The sequence below is a fragment of the Squalius cephalus genome (genome assembly GCF_949319135.1).
Source record: "Squalius cephalus genome assembly, chromosome: 4".
Taxonomy (NCBI): domain Eukaryota; kingdom Metazoa; phylum Chordata; class Actinopteri; order Cypriniformes; family Leuciscidae; genus Squalius; species Squalius cephalus.
The window spans coordinates 39,945,262-39,957,244 of NC_137125.1; the positions used below are offsets into that span (position 1 = coordinate 39,945,262).

At 34.4% G+C, this 11,983-nt stretch overlaps 1 protein-coding gene across 1 annotated transcript; it reads right to left on the reverse strand.

The window, feature by feature from the left end:
- Nucleotides 1-1,618: 1,618 nt before the first annotated feature.
- LOC307157695 (sialic acid-binding Ig-like lectin 7) lies at nt 1,619-7,265 on the reverse strand (the record flags this gene model as incomplete). Its single annotated transcript, XM_079869622.1, has 7 exons — nt 1,619-3,473; nt 3,622-3,676; nt 3,993-4,065; nt 4,272-4,562; nt 6,154-6,459; nt 6,553-6,900; nt 7,256-7,265. 7 exons carry the CDS (start codon nt 7,263-7,265, stop codon nt 3,387-3,389), a joined length of 1,170 nt encoding a protein of 389 aa, XP_079725748.1. The 3' UTR covers nt 1,619-3,386.
- Nucleotides 7,266-11,983: the final 4,718 nt, after the last annotated feature.

An 11,983-nucleotide genomic window follows, 5' to 3' on the forward strand; every position in this document is an offset into this window, starting at 1 on the left:
CAGCTCATACAGAACGCTGCCGCCAGGATTCTGAGCAGAACCAGAAAATATGAACATATCACACCAGTCCTCAGGTCTTTACACTGGCTCCCAGTTAAATTTAGGATTGATTTTAAAGTATTATTACTGGTATATAAATCATTCAATGGCCTAGGACCTCAATACATTGCAGATATGCTCACAGAATATAAACCCAACAGATCACTCAGATCACTAGGATCATATCAGCTAGAAATACCAAGGGTTCACTCTAAGCATGGCGAGTCTGCTTTTAGCTATTATGCCAGCCGCAGCTGGAACCAGCTTCCAGAGGAAATCAGACGTGCTCCTACAGTAGTCACATTCAAATCCAGACTCAAAACACTTCTGTTTAGCTGTGCATTTACTGAATGAGCACTGTGCCAATGCTCGTTCGACTGTTTGTTCTGTATTTTATTTTATTTTTCTAAACTGTTTTAATTATTCTTATTTCTTTTATTATTTTAATAAAATTCATTAAAATGTGCTATATAAATAAACTTGCCTTGCCTTGCCTATAGCCGAAGTCCGGCGTGATAATTCTCATCTGGCGTGTATCGAACTGTTTGCGCAACAAACTAATGTGTTTATCAGTATATTAAAAAATGTAAATAATATGAAAACAAATACCAGTTTACAACTTCAATAACCATAATGAACTGTTTTTGCACGGCTAAAATAACTGATGCCTGACACAGAAATTCTTGAACATTTAAATGTACAATGGCCGTGCAAAATAAGGTGGACAGATAATAAAAATGTAATCATTTCCATGGGTGTGGTCTTTGTATCTGTTTGTTTTATGTTTAATTCAGGTTTTCTCTCTTGGAGTAGCCTATTGGCTAGGTGGCGTTGTCACAAAAAAAAAAAAAAAAAAAAAAACGGTCCTAGAAATGCGGTCCTAGGATGACAGTCCTGGAACTGCAGCCTCCAGTATTGCAGGAATTGTAATATTGTATACTATTATATATTGAACAAAACGTCCCTTTTTCAGGATAGTGTATTTTAAAGATAAATTTGAAAAATCCAAGAAGATGTAGGCCTATAGATTATCACTGAAAAAAGTTTAAAGCATTTGTGTTTTAAAAAAAAAAAAGTATTTCATGCTTGTTCAGTGAACCATGTGAGGAATAATGGACGATGGGCCATTGAATTATTAGAAAGTAATGCACACCCGAGGATAAATACATAGATGCCTCATTAGCTGTTGTTTTTATGGGCCGCTATGTAAGTCGTCCGGCATATTGGAACAATCAAAGCTGGTCCGTGAACATTCGAGAGTAAGTTCTTTGCTAAACTATCACAATGAAGGTGACAGCTAACACTAACATTAAAAAGTTACCATTAGTAAAATGAAAACATTAAAAAGTACCATAGAAATGCGATTCTTTATGGCATCACATTACCTTCATAGTTCTCTCTTCTGGTAGTGGATCAGACACCTGCGAGATCAAAGGCAGACATCGCCTCATCCAGGGTATTGCTAATGAACTGGATGTACTCATTTCTGTTGCTTTTAAATAAATATTATGAACAAGACACCAAAAGTAGGCCTACTTGTTATAAATTCCCATAGAGAGATAGCACAGTCAGACAGATTAGGAATATTCACACATAATTTATACACATAAAAACATGATATCAGAGTTTTAAAATCAAACATTTTAAAAGAGTACAAGAGTAAAAACAAGTTGCACAGCACAGTGGTTCATGAGCTCGTTGTCGCCTACTTAGGACCCGAAATAGATAAATAGTCTGCTTTTTAAAAGCATCAAATTAAACTACAGAAATAGCTACTTTAGATTATAAAAGTCAAATAACTGTATCTACATTACATTGATTGCTAGGCATAATAATAATAATAATAATAATCTTGATTAAAAACATGTTTACTTTCCTTCCTGAAAATCAGTGGGGGGGGGGGAGGGGGGGGTTTGGTCATAAAATATACAATGTTGCTCACAGTAACAAAGTTCTCGTGTGAGCTCAAAAAGGCGATGTGAGTGTATGATATTGATGGCATCACCACAGCTCTTTTCTGACTTGTCAAACTGACAATGTTAAAACTGACCCTGTGTTACATATACATTTATGTACCCCCATATACATTTTAGGAAGCTCCAACTTTTTGTTGTGACTTCCTTAAAAGTGTGTATTCTTTGTTCTTTATGCAGAACCTGGTCAGAGATCGAATACATTATCACCCTATTAAATTTGCAAAGATAAGTAAACATTAACTATCTTTGAAAACAAAGCCAATGCTGTTATAACCATAATGCAAAACAGGTTTCAACAGAAAGGTGTGAGTTCAGATAGCAGTGGGTTACATGGAAGTAATGAAACTACAGTATGAGATCTATGCCGATAACACTCACATCATTGTGGTCTGTAATGTTATAGGTGGAGGTTGATGGTGTTAGCGCAGAACAGGAAAGAGTTTAGTCATTACTGGTGCTGACTAAAAAGAAAATTTCATAATCTACATTTTTTCAGAAATTGTTATTTTGGAAATCATATCCCGCAGCTTTATCTTGCATAGCCCCTATATGAATACCCTCTGATATAAATCCTGAATATAATAATGTTTATATGATGTTGATAAGACTTTCTTGTTCATAAAGACTATTCGACACTTATGCCTGAATATGACTACAATAGCAAGAATAAACTTTTGATTTACATCATCTATTATAAAAATGCTTCATTATTGCAGAATGTTACAGCATTCAAAACACACAAATGCAAAAACAAAACAAAAACAGACAGAATATTTTAAACAAATTTGAAAGGTTTCATCATTAAACAACAAAAGAATTATGTGAGGATAATTTAGCAGAATATATTTGTAAATACACTACAATGCACACACAGAGTCTTTGGACAGTATATGTGCATGGTGTATATTGATTGAATTAGGTAACAAAATAATAAACAAAGTGACAAGCATTTTAAAATAGCAGATGATAATATAAATGATATAGGCATGAACTGAAAGAGGAGACAAAAGCATTGTGACACTTTGTGGTTGATGTTAGTGGTGTCTTTCTGAGTATAATCCTATCACCCGACCCCTTTGGAGATCACACTTGTACCAACATCAGTGATGAGGGAATGGGAGGTTATTACTTCAACTGTTGTCCTTAATTTACATTTTTAAAATGAAACCTTGTTTACATGATGAGAGGGAAGACTAGAAACAGTATAAAAGGTTAGAGCCTGTATTGTTCAGGCTTCATTCCGACTCCGTTGAACCCAAAATGCTGCATGTACTTTGTCACTGCTATGCTGCAATAAACTTCTTTATCAAGATCTTCAACGTTCTCATGTATGTGCAAATGTTGATATCTAAAGCTAGTGAGCTAAAATCCCTAGGAAGATCCCAGTTTGGCGGCTCCAGCAGATGACATGACATTATTGACATAAAAAGGCTCTCCACCATTGTCCAGTGAAACAGCCTAATGGATGAACAATGAATGATCAGTGGAAAGCTTGTAACAAGAAACTGGTGGAGAGAGTAACTGTATGTAAAAGTGTTTTGATGTTTGTGAGGTTGATATGTACGAGAATTAACAGCATGTGTGTGTTTGATATATTATAACGTACCCCATCAGTCCGAGCGAGTCCTGTTTTATCTCCCTTCTGTGTCCTGCAGATCCATCTACAGAAATAATCCATAAATAAAAATAAAAATATATAACTACTTGTACCTCATTCATCACAACCCTTACTATCAGTCTGACATCACTCCACGCAATCACATGGTCTATACCAGTGGTTCTCAACTCCAGTCCTCGGGACCCACTGCTCTGCACATTTTGTATGTCTCCCTTATTTAACACACCTGAATCAGATCATCAGCTCGTTAGGAGAGACTCCATGAACTGATTTGAGTGTGTCAGATAAGAGAGACATACAAAATGTACAGAGCAGTGGGTCCCGAGGACTGGAGTTGAGAACCACTGATCTAGACTCACAGCATTGTAACACATATTATCACCATAACTGCCCCAACAACACCACCAATCAGGAAGGAGTAAATGTTGAACCCTATTAAAACAACAAAAGACAGTTAATGAAAACTCTTAATTCCAGAGAACAACTGTTCTGATATCAAGCAAATAACCAAACACTTCTGAATAACCACTTCAATAACTATTGAATCATTAAATAAAATGCAATGAAAAGGTTAGGTGATTCATTGCCATATCAACAATTGAAGTAGATTAACTGGATAGGTGATTTATATTATTTACATGAAGCCTCTTGAGAGAAGAGATTCAGTTGAAACAGTTGCCTTGCAGTGCCATGAGTGTTGCTGCCGACACACTGCAGAGTGGATGTGTGTGAGAGTGACTGATGTAGAGTGATGGAGCTCCTCAAGCCTGTGCTGTTCAATCGCTCTTCACTGATGAACGTGTTTGAAGAGTTACTGACAGGACGTCCAGACAGATGCCACTCCAGTTCAGGAGAGGGATTCCCATCAACCTCACAGAAACACACAGTTGCACTGTCACAGCTCGAGGAAGTGGAGATTTGAGGAGCATCTAATAGAGAGAAAGATCAAGAAAAGTCTGAGCAGGAAAACTGGAACCTTTTCTTAGTGACTTTTCTATTGCAGTTCACATACAATCACTGAAGATGGCTTACATGTTACTGACTAATAGTAATGGCTTGCAGTTCACATTCAGACACTAGCTGAGATTTGCTTTTGTTTGTATTTGTTCCTGGCTCTATAGTAGATTTAACTTGACACTGGAGTATTAATAAATCAATCAATCAATCATTTATTTATATAGCACATTTAAAACACAACCAAGGTTGACCAAAGTGCTTCACAAGCAATCAAAGAAACACAGTAGAACAAATAAAACAGATACAGCATGCATATATAATACAAAAAATAAGAACAAGCGAGCAGTAATAATATAGCTCAAATAGCTATATAGTGTTAAAAGCCATGGAGAATAAATGAGTCTTTAGCTGAGTTTTAAAAATGTAGATAGACGGGGCATGCCTAATAAACATCGGAAGGCTATTAATAAAGGTTTTATTTATTCATTTTAGATGTTTTAGATAATGATATTGCTTTTTACCTGTTCAAAGATGGTATTTAATTGCTTTTGAATTAATGCCATATATGCTTGCATGAAATGCTATGTTGTGCAAACGGCGATTCAGAATGATGTTGCATTTTGTGTGTCATTGAAACAAGAAGAGATGAGGAGAAAATTGTGAAATTGTGCTTTACATTCATTAGCACTTTAGTTGAAGCATATTCTATGCTAGTCAGTGTGACCTTTTATCTTACACCTTTAACCTTTTAACTTTAATTAATGTAAAGTAAATAATCAGCAAGTAAATCATTTGATTTTCCCCCCTGTAACAGAAAAAGAAGCAGAATGTCCAGGCTGCACTTTTCCAGATAAAAGTGAATAGGAACTGGGGCTGACAAGCTCCAAAAAGGAAAAAAATAAGGACTTGTATACTCTATTTAAAGTCTTAAAACTTTGCGTTATTCGTTGACTTCAGGATAATTGCAAATAAATAATGATTCACGAACATTAAAAAAATTGTAACAAACAAAGAAACAAACACCTCAAATGTGACCTATGTCTAATGTTAATTTTTTTGTCTTTTTTAACTGAACAGCCCTAGTTCACTATGAAAAAAACAGCCAGGGCATTCCGCTAAATAACTTTTTTTGTGTTCCATAGAAAACAGTTAATGATGGAATAAAGTTGTATTATTGGTTGAAAGGTTCTCTCTATTCCTTTATTACTCACATTGAATGTCCAGCATCACTGATGACTCATTGTAGCCGTGTTTGTTCTGAGCTTTACAGTGGTACCAGCCTCTCTGTGTCGGGTCAGTCCTGTCGAAGGTAAGAGTGTCTCCAGTCTGCAGCTGCTTCAACTCTCTTTCACTCTTTCTAGACCAGGTGTAGTTCAGCTCTGCTGGATTTGCATCACTTCTGCAGGTCAGAGTCACAGAACTGCCCTCCAACACCGAGGCAGACGGAAGCACAGAAACTGATGTGTTTTTAGGGGAATCTGAGGGGAAACAAATACATTGCCACACAATACAATTTACAATAATATGATTACCAAGTCAAAACTGATACAAAGCATCACTTACACTGAACATGTAATGTGATGTTGTCCTGTGCTGTTTTGTTCTTGTCCTGTAGCTGGTAGGTTATAGTGCAGGTGAAAGTGACTCTGTGGTGACGGTGAGTAGCAGTGAAGTTCAGATCAGAGATGAGGAGCTCCTGTTGTCTGCTGCTCTCACTGAGGGGGATTCTGGGAGTGAAGCTCCATGTGAGAGTTGGTGGAGGAGAGGAGCAGAGAGTCTCAGCAGAGCAGCGCAGACTCACAGAGCTCCCCTCCAACACCTCCTGATCCTGATCCTCATTCAGCTTCACTGTGGGTTTGGGGGGAGACTCTGAAATACACATGAATACAAGATTAAGTACACTGACAATAATGGCATGACAAATACACATTCATTTATCAATAAAAGACTTTAATCACTCACCAATGACATTTACAGTGGATGTGTCTCTGTAGATGTATTTCAGATCACCACTCTCAATCCTGAAGTGATATTTGCCATTATGATTTGAACTAACATTATTAAAGATAGTGGTGCAGTTCTTCTCATGTAGTTTTCCAGTTATTGCCCCTTTAAAGTGATTAGAACTGTGAACTCTAGAGTTAAACACATTATTTCCATCTTTGGACCACTGTCCTATAGCAGCACTCTCAGTGAGGTCTTTGTCATGTTTTTCCTGAATCTCAAATGTGCACTTTATAATCACACAGGATCCACTGAGAGCTTTAATCTTCTCTGGCAAACTGATGCTGAAATCTCTACAGCAAACGCCTAATAACACACAACACAAACTGTTAAAGCACACAAAGAAATGTACAAGCACATTTCTAGCCATAAACACAAACCCTTTATTGACTATACATTTCAGTTTACAAATAGACCTAATTTACATTTCAGTGACATTTTTATTTTTATTTTTTATTATTGCATTAAAAGCAGAGGAGAAAATACAAAAAAAGCCTGTGTGGATTGATGACGATAGATGCTTTAGTACTGACTGAATCAACATCAGAATAATAAGTCAGAATACTTGTAACATATTTGATGTTCAACTTTCTTTATTTTTACATCGATGAATTTGGTCTTTAGTACAGCTTGTATTAAAATAAGGTAATCAGATTGTTACTTTGCATCATGTTACATGTAACACAACAGACCTCTATTAAACAGGGGTGTAAATGTAGTGTCGTGAGAAACGGTGCTAAAGTTAAAGATTCTGTGTATTTTTAATAACTCAATTAAAAGTCTAAGAATATAGCCAATAAATAAATAAATACATATTAATAATTTAGTGAAAAAAAGTAAAAGTAAAAAGTAAGAAAGTGTCTGTTTATTAAACTTACAAGTAAAAAGTATTCCTTTCTTAGAGTTTTAATTGACTTTTGAAAACAATTAAGAGACAGTATAGAGATTTTATCATTTTTTATATATTTTAGATTTAAGTCATGATGACTGACATAATGTACTTTATACTTTTAAGTCTACATGGTCTGTAATGGAGTAAAAAGTATTGCATTTTCTTGTAAATGCAATTGAGTAATCGCAAGTTTTCGGTCTTAACAGAACCGCTATAGTATAAATAATCATAAGTACAGTAGTGCTCCTCAAATACTTTTCAACTATGCAATTAAACCATTTAGACCTATACACAACAGATTAAAATACACTGATCATATAAAAAAACACATTCATCATGATAAACATTTTAGCTGTTCACTTCATCTAACAAATGTCTCATTAAAGACATTGGCGAAGGTGAAGAAGAGATTCACATACCTTGTAAGAGAAAGACAAAAACAGACTTTCTCAGCTACACCCATCTTGCCTTTAAAAGAAGGTCAAACCCTAATAAAAGCCAAAAATACACATTCATCACAAAAATGAGACAAACATAAACAACAATATTTCAAAATTGTTATTCTGGAAAGATTTTAGGCAAACAAATCATTTTTCTCATAATCATGAATCATCTGAAGCAAATAATCTGTATTAAAAAACTGAAGTAAAAGCAGTTAAACTTTACTTGATGGTGGTCTCTATGGGACTGATTGCACAAAGAACACAAAAACTGTTTTATGGTATGATTAATCAAGCATAAAAGGTTGTTCTAACATCATTGCTTCATCGTGGCTAGTTGTGAGTGATATTGGAAAGTTGTCACAAAAAGGATCTCAGATAAAGTAAATTGTACTATTACACAAATGAGAAGCAGTTGTGTATGTTTCCTACACCTAATTGTTAAATTGAATACTGCCCTTAAAATCTTTATTTATTTATTTAGAAAGGTTTATAAATATAAACTCTACAAAAAGCCCAGACATTCTTAAATGTCCCTGATAATTCTGTCCGGACTGCAGTGTGAATGTAAGAGGGTAAATACGGTGACCGGGAGTCCGGGACACTGGTTCACAAAACTGGTTTTGTCGTGGGAACGTGATAATATGTCGTGATCTCGAGATCATTCTGTCGAGGAAACGATATCATTATGTTGTGGCGCGTGGCCTCGAGATCCTATGAGGGAACGACATCTATTTTGAGTGGCCACGAGTTTAATGTGTAAACAAACCTGCATGACATAGCAACCTGGGATTATGAGAAATGGATATTATTAATAATTTATTATTTTGAATGACAAAAAAAAAATAACAGAGACAGCAGCATTCAAATGAAGTTTGTTATTATGAATTAATGCTAAAAGAATATGTAAGAACATACAATAAAATAGGCCTACAATAACATTTTATCTATCCCATCCCACATTCAGTCTTTTAAATCCATTCATTGATTGTTTCTTTTTTATTTAATATTTATATATTAATTATAATTTCTATTGGTTATATATTTTTTCATTGACATGCATTTGCCTTATTTTTCTCTATAACTTTTCATATCTCTTTACTACCTAAGTAACATTTTGTATATTATGATATTTAAAGTATGTTTTGTAAATACTGTAAATGATCATGCCAATAAAGATTTTACTTTATGACTGTTTTTTTCTTTCTTTCTTTTTTTTTTTTTTTTTTTGCTGAACTTATAGATACATACAAGATCAGGGAAAAGAAGCATGGTTGTATCTCTTACAATGGACAATCATAAGGACAAAAACAGAAAACAAATATCATCGATTTGTGTACATCAAAATATAGAATTACACAGAAGAAAAAAAAAGCACAATAAGGTTAAATACTATCTGTGAATAAATCATCATAATGCATTAAAACATTTTTGTTATTCAGCAAGATAAAGAGGAAAAATAAAGGAGACATTTTTGCTTGTGAATAAAGAATTTTGATAAAGATAAAGAAATTAACAACATATTCAAGGGACAACAGCTTTGGGGTCAGGTCAGAGGTCACTCTTCAGCTGGAACTAGACTTGCATACAGACATTACCGGAAGCCAGTTATTATACTTGGATATTTATAAATATATATATATGGATATTTTTCTTATAAAAACACATTGCTTCACTTCAAAAGGAAATGTCAAAATCAAAGTTACCATTCAGTTCCATTATAAAGGAATTGGAAGAGCCAGGATATTTTTATATATAACTCTGATTGTGTTTATGAATTTTGCATACAGAATAAAGTAATCTGAAACATCAGAATCAACACATATCAACTGATATTAAACTACTTACCGGAAAAGGCTGATAAAAAGTTTGAGAAATCCTCTGAATATTGGTATTAAAGAGAACAAATTCACTGTTGTGAAGCTACTGACTGGAAGCTGCGGAAGATAACACAGTGCGGTCATGGTTAACTTATTAAACCTAATGCAAACATTGAACAGTCTTTCCATGACGGCAAGATTTATGTAGCCTAATGCAAATGATGATATTGGCATAAAATTAGCTTTTCTAAAATATTTTAAAAAGTTCACAAGCAGTATGAGAATATGATCAACTTGTTGCATATTTTTTACTTATTTGAAAATGTCTGTCTCATTCCACATATTTAGCACAATTTGACTTCCTAATGTTTTTTTATGCACGTTTCAGGACCGCAGTCCTATAGGACCCTAATTTTTGTGTGATTCTTTTTGTTTGTTTGTATGTACTAGCAGTTTATACTATTTTAGAGCGCTTGCTGTTCAATTTGTATTATATATTTTCAGGAATGATTTAGTTGTTTAATTATTTAAATGCAACTGATTGTCCTAACCAACTCCTAACCCTAACACAACTGCAACCCTGAAATAGTCATTTAACCTAATTTGTTACAATATATGAGGCCCTATATTCTGGTTTTAAATTCAGTTTTGCTAGAAATAACTTATTTTTCAACTCGGAAGCAAGATATTGTATGTGTAGCCTATGTACGAGACTTTTCATTAGCCGAAGTCCGGCGTGATAATTCTCATCTGGTGTGTAATCGATTCTCATCTGTTTGTGCAACAAACTAATGTGTTTATTAGTATGTTAATAAATTAAAATAATACAATAATATATAATAATATGAAAATAATATGAAAACAAAAACCAGTTTACAACGTCAATAACCATAATGAACTGTTTTTGCACGGCTAAAATAACTGATGCCTGACACAGAAATTCTTGAACATTTAAATGTACAATAGCCGTGCTCACTCTTATGTTAAAAATAAGGTGGACAGATAATAAAAAATTTATCATTTCCATGGGTGTGGTCTTTGTATCTGTTTGTTTTATGTTTAATTCAGGTCTTCTCTGTTGGAGTAGCCTCTTGGCTAGGTGGCATTGTCACGAAAAAAAAAAAACGGTCCTAGAAATGCGGTCCTAGGATGGCAGTCCTGGAACTGCAGCCTCCAGTATTGCAGGAATTGTAATATTGTATACTATTATAGCATTGAACAAAACGTCCCTTTTTCAGGATAGTGTATTTTAAAGATAATTTTTGAAAAATCCAAGAAGATGTAGGCCTACATATTATCACTGAAAAAAGTTTAAACCATTTACGTGTTTAAAAAAAAAAAGTTTTTCATGCTTGTTCAGTGAACCATGTGAGGAATAATGGACGATGGGCCATTGAATTATTAGAAAGTAATGCACACCCGAGGATAAATACATAGATGCCTCATTAGCTATTGTTTTTATGGGCCGCTATGTAAGTCGTCCGCCATATTGGAACAGTCAAAGCTGGTCCGTGAACATTCGAGAGTAAGTTCTTTGCTAAACTATCACTATGAAGGTGACAGCTAACACTAACATTAAAAAGTTACCATAGTAAAGTTAAAACATTAAAAAGTACCATAGAAAATTATTGTAATATTGAGTTAATACATAAAAGAAACACAAACCAACACATTCTCACCTGTGAAGGGTTTATCCCATTTCTTCTTGAATTTAAATCTCGGTGGTTTTACAACCAGAAGCTGTTACAACAGTTTATTTTTATACACAAAGGTTGGTTTTACGCGATCAACCTGTTTTGCAGTTCCTGACTCTGTTGTTTCCACTAAGAAATCAGAGATTATAGTCAGAGATACATTATCACCCTGTTAAATTTGCAAAGAAAAGTAAACATTAACTATATTTGAGAACAAAGCCAATGCTGTTATATTATAACCATAATGCAAAACAGGTTTCAACAGAAAGGTGCAGTTTTATTGTATTACATGTGTGAGTTCAGATAGCAGTGGGCTACAAGGAAGTAATGAAACTACAGTATGAGATCTATGCCGATAACTTGTGCATAGCTGGGACATTAGGCAAATACAACGGACCTCATTCTATTTGATTTACTGAAAGTTACACTCACATCATTGTGGTCTGTAATGTTATAGGTGGAGGTTGATGGTGTCAGTGCAGAACAGGAAAGAGTTTAGTCATTACTGGTGCTGACTAAAAAGAAAATTTCATAACATTTTTT